This window comes from Pelophylax lessonae (genome assembly GCF_965119305.1).
Source record: "Pelophylax lessonae genome assembly, chromosome: 1".
NCBI lineage: Eukaryota > Metazoa > Chordata > Amphibia > Anura > Ranidae > Pelophylax > Pelophylax lessonae.
This window is the reverse complement of record NC_138768.1, coordinates 628,074,411-628,094,947: the sequence shown is the minus strand read 5'-3', so window position 1 is coordinate 628,094,947 and position 20,537 is coordinate 628,074,411. Positions and strand designations below refer to the sequence as shown.

Sequence of the window (20,537 nt, the reverse complement as noted above, 5' to 3'; positions counted from 1 at the left end):
CCTTTATTTATAGTTTATAGTGCAAAAAATGAAAATCACACAGGTGATCAAATACCACCAAAAGAAAGCTCTATTTGTGGGAAAAAAAGGACGTCAATTACGTTTGGGTACAGCGTCGCACGACCACGCAGTTTTCCGTTAAAATAACGCAGTGCCGAATCGCAAAATAGGGCCTGGTCATTGAGCAGCCAAATCCTCCGGTCCTTAAGTGTTTAAAACCCTGTTAAATTTTTGGCCTTCTTTGCTTTTTGTGTTTTTATTAACCACTTGCCGACCGCCGCACGACTATTTACTGCGGCAGTCAGCCCCCTACAGGCAAAGCAACGTAGACCTACGTCGCTCGCCCATAAACCTGTAGGGGGCAAGCGTGGCCGCTGGCAGCACGCTCCTGCCTCGGCTCGTTCCCTGCCTAGCCAACGTGTGTGACCGCCGGACATCCGCCGGCCACTCGCGATCTCCCTCAGGAGAGGGAGAAAGACAGACTGCTGATGTAAACACAGCCGTCTTCTCCCTGAAGTAATGACAGAGGCTATGTGATCCTGCTATGTAGGATCGTATGTCTCTGTGATTACTTCACTAGCCACGCCCTCTAGCAGTTAGAATCACGCCCCTAGGGACACACTTAACCCCTTGATCACCAATTTAATCTCTTCCCTGCCAGTGTCATTTTTACAGTAACAGTGCATATATATAACACTACTGTAGTAATGTCACTGGTACCCCCAAAAGTGTCAAAAATGTCAGTCAGGGGTCCGATCTGTCCACCACAAATCACAGATCGCCGCCATTACTAGTAAAATAAATAAATAAATAAAAATGATATAAATCTTTCCCCTAGTTTGTAGACGCGATAACAATGGGGGTTACTGTAATAATGACACTGGCAGGGAAGGGGTTACAGCAGCAGACCATCATTCTCTCTCAACGGGGAGCGATCGTGGGTGCCAAGCGGCAATTGCGGCCACCGGCCCCGTGGATCGGCATCCCCGCTGCCCAGGAGCACTCCCGCAAACCAACGTACCCATATTTCGGTTCACGCAGCCGAGCCAGCCTGGCGCGGTATATCTGCGGCGAGGGGTTGGCAAGTGGTTAAATTATAGGCATCATTTTGATATTTTCCCAAGAAGGATGAATCACATCATCTTGTTCTTAGGTGTGGTCTCTTAAAGGATAGTAACCCTCTGGTAATGGAATTGGTAAGGCTGTCACTTTCCAGGGCCAGCAGATATGTAGTACAGCTGTGTAAAAGAAGTGCTCACCACAGGAGCCAAAAATGCTCATTTAGTGAATTTTTTTATTTTAAAAAATGAACTCAACAAATCAATATAAAAAGCAAGTGTCCAAAAACTCGCAAAGATGGCTGCCACATGCAAAGCTTTGCAGCAGCAAGACTTCAGCACTCTTTCACTCCACCCTTTCACGTTTTAGTGCTAGCTGCACTTTTCTTCACTTTTTCTGCTACTTTTCGCTGACTTTACATTTTTTATCTATCTGCAGTGGGTGGAGCTAAAGTGCACGCTCCCAGCACAGTCACCGGCGGGAACTGGAAAGCTCCGGATGCATATTTGCGATCGATAACTTTCTGATCATGTGGCCACTGTGACAGCCAATCACAGTGCTCACATGACCTGAATGCCCACCGTCGCCTCCCAGCATTTGGAAGCTCTTAAAGGGCCAGAAGGCGGCAGCAGGAAGGGATTAAAAGTAGTTTTGGCTTCACATACACTTTAATCTGTGATATCCTGGGTTTCATTTTATTCCTACCCTTGTAGGAATGTAAAGGTAGCCCATTTGTTATAATCATATAAACACCTGAATCCAGACAGCATTTTTACCTCTTGTAATTAAAGTGTTACTAAACCCAGGACCCTTCAGTCACTATATCTGGTCTTCCACAGTACACAGAACATGGAAATGCAATTATTTTAGTAAATATAAACTGCTAAATACCTTTTTTTAGCAGCAGTTAGAGCAGTCTTGTGACTTCTATGAGGGTCCCTGACCCTCTGTCCAGACAGTGCTGATTGGCCCTGTGCGGATCACATGCACTTTTCCAAGAAAAAAAAAATCTCTCTAGCAATACACACCAAACTGAGCATGTGCAGCCTGACCCCTGGCTCTGTAAATATCAGGAAATATATTGGAGTCAGTGGAAGAAAGAGATGATCAGAGGACACAGGACTGAACAGCATTTTTACACAATTCAGCATTTACCCCTTCCACAGTAAGTATAACAAGCATGTTTTACTGCATATACAGACTGATTTTACTGCTGTGGTTGTAGTAACACATTAATCACTGAAGAGATTTTGTGGAGGAGAGAGATTCAGTAAAGTACAGTCATCTTGGGGCTAACACTGCTGGTCTTCCTTTTGAAAATGTCTGGCTGAGCCTGATTTTAGACCCAGAACCAGAATGGAGCTAATTAGTTAACCACTTAAGCCCTGGAAGATTTTACCCCCATTCCGACCAGGGGGTTTTTTGCGATTTTTTACTGCGTGACTTTAACGGACAATTGCGCGGTCGTGCGACGCTGTACCTAAACGAATTTCACGTCCTTTTTTTCCCACAAACAGAGCTTTCTTTTGGTGGTATTTGATCACCTGTGCGATTTTTTGATCATGCGCTATAAACAAAAAAAAGAGCGTAAATTTTGCAAAAATAACAATATTTTTCACATTTTTTATATGAAATTCCCAAAAACAAATGTAAAAATCAACATTTTTTAACATTTTCGGACAATTTGTTTTATGCTACATATGTTTGGTAAAAAAATCGCAAAAAGCGTATTTTGATTGGTTTGCGCAAAAGTTATCGCGTTTACTAACAAAGGGAAAGATTTTTGTCATTTTTGTTGTTTTTTTTTTAACGCGTAATGGCGGTGAACTGCGATTTTTTTTGCGTACTGCGACATTGCGGCGGACAGATCGGACCCTTGACTGACATTTTTGACACTTTTGGGGTTACCAGTGACATTACTGCAGTAATCAGTGCTATATATATGCACTGTTACTGTAAAAATTACACTGGCAGGGAAGGGGTTAACTGTATTGGAGAGGGAGGGGTTAAGTGTGTCCTAGGGGCGTGATTCTAACTGTAGTGGGACAGGTCTCCTATTGTAAAAACAGAGATCAACGGTTCTACACAGTAGAACCGTCTGATCTCCATTTTTACACAGGGGAGAATGACAGGCGGCTTGTTTACATAAGCCACCCGCCTTTCTCCCGCTCTACCGACGATCGTAGTGTGACCGGCGGACAAAGGGTCCGCCGGTCACACGCGCGGACTCCTCCGTGAACGAGCTGCGGCAGGTGCGCGCCTCAGCGGGCGCGCGCTCGCCCATTATTGGCTCACAAACCGGTCACAGGCTAGTGACGTATATATACCTCACTTTGCCTGGCCGGGGCTGACCGCCGCAGTATATCTACTTACGTCGGTCCGCAAGCGGTTAATAGATATAAGGACACTCAGGCCAGAGATGCAGAAAGTACTGAAGCTAAAGCATCAGGTCAGCAGCCGCAACCTACTGTACATGTATCTGGTATGCCAGATTTCCTTTTAAAGTATACCTATGATTATTTTATTATTACTAAGCTGACAGTTATGTTACTCCAGGTGCCCGCATGTCAATTCTGCTATTCCAGGGTGCCCAATGAGCCAGAAATCCAGGCAATCTAATATGCAATCTCAACTAGCTTAGTTCAATGCACAGTCCTACTCCTTTTTATGGGCCTCATTTTTGGAAAAAGGCCACTTGTCAAATTATTGGTCTAGTAGTAATATGCAGGAGGTAATTCAATAGAATTATTATAGCATGCAAGTAGCAGTTGACTACCATTAAGCAATTGCTAAAGCCAAAACTTTATTTGTAATTTTAGATTAGAGTAGTAAAGGGCCCTGCCATGTTTTATTTTTCTTTCTGAGTCCTTTTAGGGAGATTGTGCCTCACTTCCTGTCTTGGAGATACACGTGAGAGAAAATTTCTTAGACAGTTGTCACTAAAACAATGTCCCCTCTATTCCTGTTTTGTTGATGAATCAAAATTTAGAATTTTCCCTTACTTTCAATGTAAGTGACAATGGTCACCAGGAAAAATAGACAGGGTAAATCCTTTCAGCAGGGACACAGACAGCAATAAAAACATGGCATTGGTTCTAACCCTTCCCTACTTAATCCAACACAAAAAGAAAAACATGTCTTTAGATGCAATTTAATATGACAAGTACTGTTTAAGGTAGCCACCCGCTTTATGCAATTGATCATTTTTCTCCTTTTGTTTGCAGTTTGTGGCACATCCCAATTGCCAACAGCAACTACTAACCATCTGGTATGAAAATCTCTCAGGATTACGAGAACAGCCAATCGCTATAAAATGTTTTGTTGTCCTGGTTGTCGCTCTGGGACTGCCATTCCTTGCAGTCGGTTACTGGATTGCGCCATGCAGCCGGGTAATTAAATAAAAATAATATGCTGATAAATATCTTATTCACACCTGGGCACTTTCTGATAAAATTTCCATTTACAGGACTGGATTTCTAGGATACTGTGATGCTGGCACTGAAGTGCAATAAATTGGTCCCATATGTTCCAGTGTTGGTGTATTTAAAACATATATTTCAGTGATACTACTTGTTTTAGTCTGGATGTAATCATCAAAATTATTATATCATATATGTTATATTCAATGTATTTTGTAATGAATTTCAGCTGAAGACTTAGTCATAGCTAAGACTACGTTTTCGGCTGAAAAGTGTTAATATTCTGTTAGGATGTTCCAGATCACTTATCTTTTACCAGATAAAATATTCTTGTCAAACTACAGCTCTCTCTTTGAATTGAATGCTTTGGAAGGGTACAGGAACTTGGCGTGCTGAGGCTGACATTCTTGGTGTATACAGTACTGGTGTGGAGGTGGAGATACTCTTGTGATATTTTGCAGCCTACAACCACTTACCAATCCATTTATTTCAACATTTTTTTCATAAGATTGTATTTGAATGTAATGTATTTTACATTATTTACCTGTAAAAGCCTCTCTTGGTTTGACATCCAAAAGCCCTCAGATTGCTGCTGGGTGTCACCATCTCGGATGTGAGTTCAGTAGGCCCAGCCAACTCAGAACTGTCACTCAAGTGACACTGGGGTTGATTTACTAAAGGCAAATAGGTTGTTCACTTTGCAAAGGAAGTTGCACTTTTGAAGGGAATTTGCCAGGGAGCTTAGTAAATGGAACTTAGTATGCAGCACTTGTGCTCTTGCTCAAATAATACTTTGCATGGACAAAAGAAACTATGTGCATGAGACCAATTAAAAATATTCCCTCCCGAGAAAAATCGCTAAGTTGCATTTGTGTTCACTGCACAAGCATAAAATGCTCACGCATTCAAATTGTTAGCAACTGCAGACCCGTATAAAAGTTGCCATCATGCTAATATGTGCCCTCATCAACCCAACTTAATATTATCCTAATGTTACAATAATTCCCTAATGTGATATAATTTTAATCAGCAAACTTTGCTGATTATACTTGGTTGTAAAGAGGGTGTGCAAATTCTGTAAGAATTATGTTAGGAAAAAATACATAAAAATGCTAATTTTTTTTTCTAAGTTTTTACTATTTATTCTTTCTAACCAATGGAAATAAAAATCTTTGTATCCACATTTGCTACCTAATTATAGCCCTATCCTAGTACGTTAGGGTGGAAATTGCCAAAACAGAAATAGTAGCCCAGAGATAAATCTTTTTTTTTTTTTTTTCATTCAACCAGTGGATTAAGCGAAAAAAAAAAAAAATTACTAAATTCCGCCTTCCATGCATTCAGTGTTAATGAAGGAATCCTCCCCACTGAGCTATTGTATTCTGACAGCAGGGAGACTTCCCTGCTGTCAGAATACGCTGATCAGCGCTGCCAAGAGAGGATATATCTGGGGTCTAATAGTAAAGAGTACCTGTCACTGACTATGCTATCATAATGGATGTTGTTCATCCCTTGTGATAGTGCTAAAGTTAATCAAAATGAAGATAAAGAGACAGTGTAAAAAGAAATTTAAAAAAATAAAAAAGTACAATTTAAAAGAAATTTAAAGTGCCCCTGTCCCAGGTGTTCACACACAAATGTGAACTTGCACGTAGGTCCCGCACGCATATGTAAAGGGTGTTCACACTACACATGTGAGGTATCACTGTGAACATCAGAGTGAGAACAATAATTTTAGCACCAGAACCCCAGAAAAAAAACACTATACCCCATCTTTTAAATTTTTTCATGTGGTTAAAATCAACAGTCAAAATATTTTCATGTGTATCAATTAAAGTACGGTATCAAAAGAAAGTGAAGCAACCACAACAAAGCAGCAATTGTAAGACATGTCCAAAACCGAAAAAAAAAGGCCCTGAGCACCAAGGGGGTTTATAAAGGTTAAAGGTGTTGTAAGTCAAGTGGTTAAAGAAAAAGTATAATTTTTTTTCACTGTTCTAAAAATAGCTGCTTTTTAATAAGCGGTGGCAAGAAGCATGCAGAGGGGGAGGGGGGATGTTAGCTTCCTGTCCCTTTGCATTCTTCTTGCCACAGCTTGTCTTGAGAAAGTATTTGCAACCGAGACAAATTGTTTCATTCCTAGCTATGAAGTCGGACAACCACTGAGAGAGGAAGGGGAGGCGCCCAATCCAACCTCAAAGCTATGCTTAAAAGGCACCTAGCATCCTGGGACAAAGTAATACATGTGCTTTGTCCCACGGGGCACAGAACCGTAAAAAAAGTTTAAGGAAATCCTTGTTTATTTATTTAATATTGAAATAAAAAGCAATGTTACTCTTTCCACTGAACTCAAGGGCAGTGCACACTAAAATAAAGTATCCTCATGAATATTAACAAAATATGTTAATGTAAGCTGCTTATGGCATGTATTGATTAAAAAAAAAAACTTTTCTCATTATGCACATACTGATCGATGAGATGTTTAAGCATTACCCAAAACAACAAACAGGAAAGTTTAATCTGCATTAGAAAGTCATCGATAGTCTACTGCCACGGTTATTTCCTTTAGCAATTTGTAAAACCTGCCTTTTAAGTGAAGAATGCTCTGTCAATGTAAGGTGAAGTCGGCAACTAGGTAAATATTGATCAAATCAATCTTTATTCAATCCAAAGGAGTACATACGTTTAAAGATTAAGGCCCTTGTGGGCTGAAACATGTCCGTGTTGGCTCTATTTAGAACGTACAGTATGTACTCCTTTGGATTGAATAAAGATTGATTTCATAAATGCTCACCTGGTTTTCAACTTCACCTTATATTGGAGGATGTTTGTGTGCAGATTGGAGACACGGTGAATGAAGCGAGCTCTAGCCCACCCTTTACCTGCAATTGGATTGTAGTGCTAGTACTCTACGTGATTAGAGAATGCTCTGTGCCTTTGTTCAAAACATAATCAAATTTTTTCATAATCAATATACCCGTTTGCTAATCTGTGTAATACTTGGATTAAAAAGAAATACGTTTCTTGTAATTCAAGGCTTTAGGTACAGGTTCCTCTCCAGAAAAAAACAGTGAGCATCACAATAGTGGCATCACCAAATTTTAACAGTCAGGGACAACAGTGCCTCCATGGCTGGCCATACACTAAATTAAATTAATTTCCCTTATCCATGCTAAATAATATGGGTGGAGGAAATGTCACTACTGGCTGCTGTATTTAGGCAGCCACAGCACCTATAGTTCCCTGAATACCAGTGACAGTGACAGTGACTGATAGGACTGTCTTTGCTCAGACGATAATTTACAATGTGCTCAGTTGATTTTTAAATCAACTATTTTGAGACAGGTGGGGCTTGCAAGGCCATCCAACGCTTGAACTTTGAGCTGTATATGGTCAGCTTTAGATGATCTCACAATGCAAATATCCAGCTATGGGGCACAAGCCAGTGGAGTGCCCACATACTGTAAAAAGCTTCCATTTTTTAGGAGGAAAGTCAAGAGGGGTTTATTAAAGGAGTTTCAACTGTTCAGTTAGCAAAGTGAATTTTTACTTTGCAAAAAAAATGTATTTGTAGCTTAGTGAATATAGTAAAAAAATGATTTGCACAAAATACCCAATCATGTGCAAGTAAATAAAAAAAAAAAAAAAAAAACAAGGATGTTGCCTTGCACGTAATTGGAAGGTTGTAGTCAACAGAGTTTAATCTCATTCACTAAGTCACAGTAAGTTAAAATGTACTCCTTTAGAAAATAAGTCTCTATAGGCAGATTTTTTAGGATACATAATCTGTAAAAATGCAAAGATTTATTTTAAACATTTGCATTGTATTTTAAAAATTACCGAAGAAAAGTAATCTTCCCAGAAAGGTAAAATGTTGACGCTTTGGTTATATAATATCTTGATTCTTTTTAATATATTTTCTTTTTTATTTCGTTTTCAGCTTAATACAATAAAAAGGACAAAATACAAAACATTTTAAGGGTGGCCTCCTTGCTTCAGTGTAAGCTATAACGATTGATACTATAAAGCAGCCTTTTTACCCCAGGGGAACCCTTAAATAATGTTTTGGTCTTGGGAAACCCCTACTAAAACCAGTTCATTTGCTGTCAGTGGGAAAAATGCTCCCTTACAGACAGAAAAATCAATGGCTGCCCTAGGACAATGCAGGCATAATTAAAAAGGAGGTCAATCAGCCACAGCTCAAGGAACCCTTAGCAACCTCTGAAGGAATCTTAGGGTTTCACTAAACCCTGGTTGGGAGTGGCTACTATAGAGTATCCAAAGTAGTATATAAAGTAGTATATAAAGACATTATGAGCTTCATCTAAACTTTTCAGAGGGTCAAACTAGAAGAGCAACATATCTACTCTCAGGTTTCAGGTTGCAGAGATTCCATTTGTGGAGAATATAGCCAGTAGTTACATATTTTCCAGGGCATTCTGTTTCCAAGAGTACTTTTATGGTATAGGATACTATTATTTATGAGTCTGATCCAATCATCCAGAGACGGCACAAAATGTGTCTCTTTGTGTAAAATTGCTTTAGAAACATAAAACAAAGTGTACACTAAACCAAGAAAATAATTTATTTTTACGATATCTTTCTGAATATACCTCAAACTTAGAAGAGGGCCAATGTGATAGTTAAGTAGAAAAGGAGGCTGCCCTGGGTGTTTTTTTTTTCCTATTCAGTAATTTATTTGATTACAAGAAGAAACAGGAAAATGTACATAAAATGCTCTACCTTTAAATTAATCGTACAAGCATCAAATAAAGACACACAGTTGAAGCTTTTTTGACAAGGCATCATAAGATTAGCAATGAAATATATACATCAACAGTATAGGCCTCAGGAAAGTCTCATGTGAAAATTGTCAGTTCAAACACTGTGCCCTGGGTTTTTTTAGCAGGAGAGGTTTTAAACAATGCTAAACCTACACATTACCTAATAGTGTAAATAGACAACCCACTAAAAAAATGATCAACCCATAGCCTGTTTTAAATAACTGTGCTTTGTAGTACTCCAATCCAGATGGACTAACGTATTTGTAGCTGCCATTTGCGATACATAGCTTGTTCTGCTTGGCATGATGATGCTTTTCTTTGTTACCTTGCCTACTGGTCCATTGTCCTGTTGTTTGAGTACCCTGTGTTAGTGTACTACAATTGCTGCCTGTTGGGCTTAAGACTTACCACTTGACTGGCTTGTTGCGCTTCTTCTACCTATAAGCCTGCCTTACTCATACACACCCCAGGCTGGGTTGCAAATATTTGGTTGCATATTTTCCACTGGAAAAAGTGCAATTTTTTTCCCCTGGCACATAAGCATGCATTGTCATAGGATGCAGCAGTGCATAAAATATATTTTAGCATGTAATTTCCTAAATCCAACTGCCATCTATTGTCTAAAACAGAGAACATGGTCATCACTAATTTATATTCTGCTTACTTTTTTAGCTTGGCAAGATACTACGCAGTCCCTTCATGAAGTTTGTGGCTCATGCTGCTTCATTTATTATCTTTCTGTGCCTGCTCGTGTTTAATGCATCTGACAGATTTGAAGGCATTAAAACTTTACCAAACATCACTGTAATTGAATACCCAAAGCAGATTTTCAGAGTGAAGACCACAAGATTTACATGGACAGAAATGCTCATAATGGTCTGGGTCGTGGGTAGGTTTCTTTCTTCTTATAGACCTAGCTAAATTGCTTTTGTTGGAAATTGGTTTGGATTCCTGTTCATTGTTCTTGCATACATGCTTGCCATGAAAACACCTGACTAATCTGTTTTTATCATTAGGTAACATGGTACCTACTGTACATTATCCATTGCTCATATATGAAGCTTACAATTTTGCGTCTGTTTTCTGCACCATTTATTCAATCACAGCCTAATTATTTCTAACTAGATCCTTGGATCCAGCACTACTCTAGTATATAAAGTTACATGATGAAACAGGTAACCCTCTAATGAGCTGCTTTTTGCCTTTTGGGGCCCCAGTGCAGCATCACAAGATAGCTAGGCAGTATGTTTACCTCTATTTTTTATTTTTTTTTAATGACTGTCAGAAAAGGTCTTTGTCAAACTTTTCCCTTGCATACTTTCTTTTCTTTTTTTCTTTTTTTTTTTTAACGCCTCCTTGCAAGCTGTTCTTTGTTGCATGTTAAGAGCAGTAAGATCAATAAACGTGACTTTTGTTTGGTTGGCCTATGCACATTGCTGTTCTACTAAGTTATGTGTGAGCATCCAACTTAATTATCCTAAATGTAGCAAATAAAGAAAAAATATTTTTAAAAAATGATATAAAAAATAACAGTTAGCTATCATCTATCATCATGCTCAGCTTTGATTAAATTCCTCCCTATCCTGTTTGTGTTGTTTGTGTTGCTGTTAATGTTATATGAAACAGGTATTCTGCTGAATTTGAACAGTTCACACCTTTAAGATGCTAACGCCTCTTGCGTACGCTTGATTTTCACAACCTTTCAATAATGCACTACGCTACCGTGTTCATTGTACTGTATGACTCACTTTTGAGAGAATTTTAACCTCTTAGCAGACAGTGTTCATGAACAATGTTGAATCTTTGAACGGTAATACCTATGTATACTCAGGGGTTGTTTTACTAAAGGCAAATAGACTGTGCAGTTGCTCCAGAGCATAGTAAATGAGGGGAAGCTCTGCTGACTTCCATCATCCAGTGACATGCAAGCAAAAATGTTATTTTGTTTTAATTTTCCGTGCATGTGTTTGGGTATTCTTTGCAAAGTGAAGTTTCCCCTTATTTACTAAGCTCCAGCGCAACTGCACTTGCAGAATCACAGTCTGTATATGCCTTTAGTAAATCAACCCCTCAGTTGCCTATTCTTCTATTGTTCTAGTTAAGGTTTGGATTTGCTTGCATTTTGTAAATAATCAAAACTGCACAGAAACATCAATGCAAAGTCTGTACCACATAAAGAATAGCTAAACGTAAAATGTAAAAACTGTTCTCTGGCAAATTTTAATGTCACATAAAACTTTGTAGCTCTTTTCCCTTCCTGCCAACCATTTTTTTAATGATACCTTAAAGTGGTTGTAAACCCTCATATATACCCAGTCTAATGAATAGCCTCAGATGATACACAGAGATAAAACAATTCTCCCTACATAAGTTTTACTTGTATATCTGCTGTCTTCCCCTTTGCACTTTGGAAAGTGCAGATCGTGTTAAAAGTCTTTCTTCCTCTTTCAACAGTGGGTGGGGAGTCTGGGCTTACACTGTGTGGGAGCTGATTAGAGAAAAGGGCCAAACCCCCCTCCACATAGGCAGAGGAACGAAGGAACATGCAGAGCTGTAGTCTGAATAGACCAGCTCCCGGCTAATCTTCCTCTAAGCTCTTTCCTCATCACAAATGTTCAGCTGCTGTTATTTCATGTGTCGGAGAGCTTATCAGACATGACTCTGCTGATAACAGAGGAATGAAGCACCAGAAAAAATGTCACTTAGAGCTTTTGAGAGAGATAAGTAAACACTACAGGTATATGTAGGTCAAGCTTCATGATTGGCGTTTACAACCACATTAATTGTGATGCATAAGCATTGTACAATCTCAGCATCCGTAAAATGAAAGGAGTAAAAGCAAGGTTCCAGCAAAGTAGGTCCCCATGGAAGTTATGTCTTCAGTGGTGGTCAAATAGCTGAAGAAAGAAGACGTCAGACCCAGAAGAACACCTGGAGAAGATGGCAGCAACAGTGACAGAACAATGAGAGGGAGAGTTTCAAGGGAGAATGTTGAGTGCACTTGAGAAAGTATGTTGTACTTGTATATTATTGCAACTGCTGAGAGGACACAGTTCCGTTTTAGTAGTACATTTTCAGCATATGCATTTCTGTGGGTGCAGGTGAACAAAATGCAGCCTGGAGCTTTTTCTTTCTGGTTTTCAGAGAATGCAAAACCAGAGCAAAAATTATTATTATTTTTTTTTAATGGCTATGATGGCTATGGTTGCTCCCTAGATAGCAGTGTAGTGGCACATCAAAAGGAATTATCCTATTAAGCACTACAAACAATGCTGTCTGTTTTTTTTTTTTTTGCAGGCATGATGTGGTCGGAGTGTAAGGAGCTGTGGATAGAAGGTCCCAGGGAATATGTTCTTCAGCTGTGGAATGTTTTAGATTTTGGTATGCTCTCCATTTTTATCGCAGCCTTCACAGCCAGACTATTAGCTTTCATGCAAGCCACCAAAGCTCAAAAGTATGTGGACCAAAATATTCAAGAAAGTGACCTTTCCTTGGTTACTCTTCCTCCTGAAGTGGAATATTTTACCTACGGTAAGAATACATTGCCATTTATATTTGAAATGAAATATACATTTTTGATTTCTAGGTGGTATATCTACTTAAAACATAGCATGCTCCAAAGTTTTAAGAGGCAAGCACCGCAATAGAATTAGGAATAACAAGATAACATCCATAAAAATTGTTCCTCTGTTTATTCTACCTTTGTCTTGAGCTGGCGTAGACAAAATGAGTGAGATTGGAAATAAGGTCACAATTCAACCATGAAAGATTTTTTTTTCCCTTGACTCTCACTTATAAATGCATGCGGCATCCTTTGAGCACACATGTGTGTGAGCCACTGAGAGCCAACACTTCTTGGCAGAAAAGGTATTTACATGCCATCACTTCCATTACATTCCAAAAAGCAAGATGTATATTCTTTATAGATGTGTATCAGACAAAGCCATGAGGACCATTCATTTATACCCCAGTGGCCAACTGTGCACTGCCTGATAGTACATTGTACAAATATGGGTAAAAGCATAGATTTCTTTGTCATAATTGTATACAGGTGTTTCAGGTTTCTTGCTAAACGTAATATAGGACATCATGACTTCTGTCTCTGTTCCTAACACCAGACTGGTTCTAAGTTGCTATGCTGTAGCCAGGTCGGAGCTGTGACCTAATAGATTCAATAAAATACATAACTTGTTCTAGGTCAATGAAAAATCTGGACCATCAGCCCGAAAGCCTAGGACTACGATTTTTATGAAGGGTTCATCTCCTATACTTCTCTTATAACGGGTTCTTTTTAAAATGCATGTTTTTTTGTTTTTTTTTTTTAACACAAATAGGAAATTTTAAGTTACAGCAATCGTTTGGATTTTCACAAATTGTAATATATACCCTGAGCTAAAAAACATACACTAGACATACCAGCATTTTCTTTAGCTTAGAGTACAGTTGCAAAATGAAGTAGTATTATCCAATTAGTCATAAGTAAATGTAGCACGTCATACCATGTACTCCATTTCCTGCATTAGCCTTTATTAGACGAGGGGTAATTTAATAACATGATGTGTTATATAGGACAGAGACCGGTTATCTAACCATTGATATCTGAATTCAATATTGTTTGTATTTGTTCTAGATGTATGTGTTTCATGAATTATAGTGTGTGTTAGACTTGCCGAGTAATTATTATGTTAATAAATCACAGACAGCCTATATCAGGTTACTTACATTGTAGAAATGGAGGCTGTCATTAGACTGGTATGTAGAAACACAAATGGTAGGGTTTGTAATTAATCAAACTGCCCTTGGCCATGCTCTGCGCTGTGGATGCCGAGCACACTATGAATTGATCAAAGCATTTAACTGGAACTTGTTTTTTTTCTCCACTAAGTAGAAGCTTGTTTGATGTCTTGTATCTTTGGGAGATGTTTTTTAGCTAGTGAGCAGCCGAGTGTAATAGTAATCATTTAAGCTACAGTAATGATGTATCGTTCCCTTGCAAATGCAGTACGCCTTATAAAGGTGGCCATACAGAGATTGTCCTGTGATATCAACAACTGTGTGACAATCACAATTTGAACCTCGTGTAAATGATTGTATTGTGAGACTGGCTTCTCTGATGCAAGTTATTTGGCAGTTTAGACATTTTCATCTAATTATAATATAACAGAGTAATAAAAAGAAGCTACCCACCAACCTGCTTCACAGGGATTACTGGGATATCACCTGACATAAACCCAATAGGGGATGGCAAATAGCGTGAAAGAAGGATCTTCCATGGGTTGGATTGTTCACTTTCAGATGATCGGATTAGTGTACCGTATAGCAAATTTTAGCATTTTAAAATGACAATGGGATGCCTAGAAACAATAAAGTCAGTTCTATTTAAAGCCTTGCAGATGTTAACAGAACACGGAAAGACAGATACGAAAGTGGAACTACACTGCATCTGTGCACCACAAACCAAAAACGCTGTTTAATTAATTTTTAGTGTTCGATGCAAATTCATCCATCCATCCATGTCTATATGCTTTATTTTACTGGGAAATCACTTTGAACCCCCCCCCCCCCCCCAGCTTTTCTGGCTGTGGCCATCTTGAGTAAGGGAAGATTATCTGCCAGAGAAGGGCAATGCAACTGAGCCTCTGGGGCTTGGGTACACAGAAATTAACTACTTCTCAAAAGCCAAGGAATATGAAAAAGTCTGAGGAGGAAGGGGAGGCGAGGCAGAAATGTTCTCTGTGTGGCTATGGATACACAGAGCTGGCTCGTGAGCTTGCCCACACGAGTGCCTCCACAGCAAGCCGCTTGCTATGGTGGGCACTTGGTGGGGGGAGCCAGGAGCGCCAGTGGTGAACCCAAGAAGTGGAGGATTGGCTTCTCTGTGCGAAACCAATGTACAGAGCAGGTACTGTTAGTATAACATGTTTTTTGTTTTGCTTTGTTTTTTAGTTAAAGGTTTACAATCACTTTAAGGTTATTTATTTTAGGTCCCTGTTCCAAGAACTGTTGGACAGATTATATTTGGTTTGAGCCTCGATTCACACTAGCGCGACTTGTCAGGCGACTTGTCAGCCTGACAAGTCGCGCTCCCTCGCGGTCCATTGACTGCTACAGGACCCGTTCTAATAGGAGTGACACAAGTTGCTCCGACTTAGAAAAAGGGTCCTGTACTACTTCGGGGCGACCTCAGAGCGACTTGCAGACTTCCATTATGTGAAGTCCATGCAAGTCGCTCCGAAGTCGTGGTGCATGGGAATGCACAAGTCGCCCCCCGAAGTAGTACAGAGTCGTGCCGCCCCATTGTGAACCGAACTACTCAGATGCAAATTTAGCAGCGTAAGGTAAATAGAGAATCCAGCATTTAGTCACCCAAATGTAGGACAGCCAGTATGTTGGGTTGCATAATGACAACACTAGCTATGTGTCATAAAGCCACTCCTATTGGCTTAAGGGCTGCCTATGTATTCAGTTCAATCACCATTTGGTATATGCCAGTCATATGTATGAGGCCGTATCTTTTAAAGAGCATACCACACACAAACATACATACACTTGATGCTTCTAAAATGCATTTGTGCTATCTGCAAAAAAAAAAAAAAAAAGTCCAGTATTTAGTTACCCAAACGTAGGACGACCCGTACTTTGGGTTGTATCATGACAACAATAGCTATGTATGTGCTCATCATGAAGCCACTCCTATTGGCTTAAGAGCTGCCTATCTATTTAGTTCAAGCACCATATGTTTAACACAGTCATATGTCAGTTAGTCATATGTATGAGGCTAAATCTTTTGAAGAGCATACTACACACACATACACACAATCACACATACACACACACATACCCTTGATGCTTCTAAAATGCATTTGTGCTATCTGCTAAAAAAAAATTAACAAAAAAATGACCCTATAATTTCATAACAAGGCGTTACATTTAGTTTTGTTGTCTGTAGTATTTCTTGTTTTTAACCAAAATAAAAAATTGTTCTTCTAAAAGACAGCTAGGTAATGGATAGGTACAGTATGCAGTTAGGATTCTAGTGGGGTTTCTCCCTAAGAAGTAGATGTGCAGACAAGGGAGATCCCTGCTCCATACTCCACATTGATCCTGAAGGCCACCGGGGGCAGGACCAGAGGGATATAGTAGCACTGGAGTGTTGTTGGATGGATCTGCAATAGCAGGACAGGTGTGTTTACTGAGATGGACAGTGGACAAAGCTTGTACAGTGACTGCATCTGATGTGACAGGAGAGAGAGGTGGGGGAAGGTCTAGATATGCTTAGATGCCTCCTTGAAGCAAATGACCTGTCCATTACCCCACCATCAAAACCTGAAAACATACAGTCTCATTTCAAACAAAGCTAGGGAGAACTGGTAGTGCTTGGCCTGGGTAAGCATAACCAACCTGCCTTTTAAAGCCAGCAATAGATGGAGCGATTTTCTTTCCTGCAACCACTGACCACAGTCAGTGTTGATGGGGGGAATGCCTCTTGTGCAGCCACTGTGTTCTCTCTGTGAGGGCCAGGGGAAGCCATCCCCGCTGGGAGAACACAGTGATTACTGCTAGCAGCTATATTAGCTGCTAGCAATAATCAAATGTAAAATCCGACAGGCTTTCAGCCTGCGCATACATGGTTCAAATCTTGGCTGATCCCTGCTGAACCGGTCAAGATTCAAACCATTAGAGACATATTTCTGTTGGCTAAACAGAGTATGCCATGCAAAATGTGCCATGGTGCGGCAGGTATTGGTGCATCAGCTTCCTTTGTGTCTCAGGATTTCATCACATGATATCTCTGAGCCCCAGATGAGGCTGGTGTTCCAAGACTTCCCACTGCTAGACACTAAGATATCGGATCTGAATGGGGGAGCAGGTAGCTACAGTGTATATTGCATATGTCACTGACTGCAGGTCCCACTATGATCAATACCTGAATAGTGAAGTTTCTCCACACACAGCCACCAGCCCAACACATCCTTTCAGTAATGGCATGGAGGGCAAATACTCCTTTGTACCCCATCGCATTTTATCCTTGCAAAAGAGGGATAATTGCCGCTAACTGCTAATTATAAATAAACAAATATAGAGAGATGTAAATATAGTATATTGTGAATTGCTAACATAATTTTCAGATGGAATGTGTATTATGTAAACCAATATTTTCTGTAAAAAATGCTGCAGAGGGCAAAGGTTGTTCAATACTGACCATCTTCAGTGCTTTAAAAACTTCCCAGTAAAATGTTCCTATTTTACAGTCAGCAGAAGAACAATCTTGTCTAGCCATTGCTTACATTATATCAGTATTGTATTGACATTATGAAATGTTCATATCATCAGTACTATACATATATTTAAAATGCCATGATATTTCCCTAATGTACACAGCAAGCTGTAACCGGGTACAAATTGTCCCACAGGAACATCACGAAATTAAGTGACACATTTCTTGTTTACAGTTATGAACCTAAAGTCCACTAGGTTAATTTGGTTCTAAACATCATGAATTCTGAAGCTGCATCATTCCCCACTTTGATGTTCTCAGATGCTGTGGTGCTGCAAATAGAGGCTGCTGAGGTCAATGTAAACAGAGAGTAGAAAGGCAATGCTTAAAGCCTTGTTCGTTTTCTTTTCAAAAAACAATTTCAGACTGCCCGACTGTCCACCGTGATTACGATATTTATAAAGAATTTTTTGGAATATGTAACATGAAGATTTATAGCATAGAAAACATTATACAAGAAAAAAATACAGATAAAGAGCATTAATCATTCATCTACAACAATGCAGACCCATTTATTCTGTTTTTTAAATTCATTTTGATTTTACTTATCTCACTTCAGAAGACATTTTGCACATATAAAGTCTCGCAGGCTTATTAAGGAAATGCAGTGATCATGCGAATGCACAAAAACGGAAAACTGTATACTCACCTTTCCGTAATTTTCCTCTCCTGACGCATCCGCCCCAACAACTTGATAAGATTGGTTAGCTATACATTTTTGAAGGAGAGACCCCACAGCATTCTCTGTATATATCATCTAAGAAAGGGTGGGATCTATGTGCTGCCTTGAAAATGCGTCAGAAAGGAAATTTTCGGAAAGGTGAGGATACAATTTTCCATTTTCCTGACGCATCATGGCAGCACACACTGGGAAAAAAACGGGTGGGTGCTAGCAAATATAATTTATTAACATGGAACCAAAGAATTGGCTTGAACAGCCGATCTTCCGAATTCTGCAGTTGTTAATTGAGCAAAATCCACTTTATAGTGTGACATAATTGTGTTTCTTGATAACCAGGTTGCTGCTTTGCATATAGTTTCAGAAGACACTCTGCAATATTGCTCCCTCAGGAGGCTGCCACCTCCCTAGTAGAATGAGACTTGAGACCGTCAGGTATTGGAAGTTATGTGACTGAGTATGCCTTTTTTATGGTCTTAACGATCCATGATGCTGTCGTACATGTTGATGCTTTTTGACCTTTCCTGAGACCATGAGGGATAGTCAAGAGGTTGTCTGTCTTCCTGAAGGAGCTTGTGGCTGAAAGATAATTTTTGATAGTAGTTTTTTATGTCCAAAGAATGAAGAATGGGGTTCGCCCTGATTGAAATGGTAGACAAGAAAGTGCCTCCAGAACTACCATCAGATCTCAAGTGGGAAATGTTGGTTTCCTTGGAGGTCTGTTTTTCAGGCTCACCCTCATGAATTGAATGACGGGGGGGGGGGGCATAAAAAGCCCATTTTATGCCTGTTTTGGCAGAAAAGGCAGAAACTTGAACTTTTAGTGTGCTTGAGCTTACGCCTTTCACAAAACCTGATTGGAGAAAATCTAGGATTTGCGATATTTCTGGAGACAATGGATTCCACTCCTTTTCCTGAGCAAAAGAGATGAGTTTTCCCATATTTTTCTATATATGCTGTAAGTGTTTTTCCTGGCTTAAAGCAAGGTGGATATAACTTTCCGAGAACAGCCTTGTTCTAGGAGCCTATAACTTCCAACTTCAATGCCATCAAGTGCAGTCTCTCTGGGTGTAGGAATTGGCCCTGAGAGAGAAGGTCCAGCAAAACTAGTAGAGGCAATGGGCTCAGAAGGGTCCTGAACCATGGCCTCCTCGGCCAAAAGGGGATTATTTCTATCATTCTTGATGCCGATCTCCTCTGTCTGGATAGGAACCTTGCTATCAGAGGTGTTGGGGAAAGATGTAGCCAAGCTGGAAATCCCAAGGGTGGTGAAGGCAGTCTACTCCCTCGGCTTTTGATATGTATCTCTTACACCTGGCTTTCACAGGTGTTGCTGCCAGGTCAATCTCTGGAGTTCCTCAAGTCTCAAGTCTCGGTTAGAAGGGAGAAGGCTTGCTGACTCAGTGACCATTCGTTGTTTGACACAAAGTCCCTGCTCAGGCTGTCGGCTAAAATGTTCTGTGCTCCTGGGACATATATGGCTCTCAGATCTGTTAGATGTATTTGAGCCCAATTCAAGATAGGATGAACTTACTTTAGAAGTGTACGACTCCTGGGTCCCCCTTGTTTCTGGATGTAAGTTACCGCTACCTTTTTGTACATTCGTAACAGAACGTTCTTTCCTCATAGGTAAGGAGCAAATGCTAGAAGTGCCTGGAAGGCTGCTCTGAGTTTCAGTATATTTGAAACCGCTCCTTGTGATTGGAATCGCCGATGTCCCATGGCCGCTTGGTCTTGATAGTGAACTCCCCATCCTTCCAGACTGGCATCCGATGTTTCAATCTCCACATGCGGAGAAACTAAATGCCAGTGTCTTGAGGTTGGTGGACTCAACTTTGCACATCGGGGCATGCAGCTTGGATCAGTTCAGTCTCTATTTTCACCAGACTCTTTTGGATAATTCTTTTACACTTTTGGTTAGATTCTTTTGGTCCCAGTGTGCCTCCAATGTTATTCCCTGGAGAGCTACCCTTAAATTCCTGATTTTCACTTCATATGTGGTCTCGATCTCTTTGTTGCCCCCCCCCTTTATGCTGGGTGTTGTCCATGCCTCAACCCCGGGTCAGGCGTTCCTCGGATCAGCCCTGTTCTCCCTTCCCAGGACTGGTTTGTTTTTGGATATATGATATTACTTAAGATATACAACCTACATTTAAGCTCCTGATGAATGGACGGAGGTCCATGAAACGCGTCAAGCCTACATTAACTCAAATGTTTTATCCAAGTTTGATATATTTAGAGACTGTGAACCTACAAAGAATATGATGTCATATTGAACTTGCTATATTCCTCAGAGATCTATGTTTGATCCTTGTATT

General features: G+C 39.9%; 1 protein-coding gene across 2 annotated transcripts in view; it reads left to right on the top strand.

Moving 5' to 3' along the window:
* TRPC3 (transient receptor potential cation channel subfamily C member 3) overlaps positions 1-20,537 on the top strand; it is a 288,110-nt gene that overhangs the window by 203,035 nt on the left and 64,538 nt on the right. For both annotated transcript variants that reach the window (XM_082247949.1, XM_082247950.1), the window contains exons 4-6: positions 4,284-4,448; positions 9,935-10,151; positions 12,560-12,793. In XM_082247949.1, the coding sequence (XP_082104075.1) occupies positions 4,284-4,448; positions 9,935-10,151; positions 12,560-12,793 (616 nt within the window). The remainder of the gene's footprint in view (positions 1-4,283; positions 4,449-9,934; positions 10,152-12,559; positions 12,794-20,537) is intronic.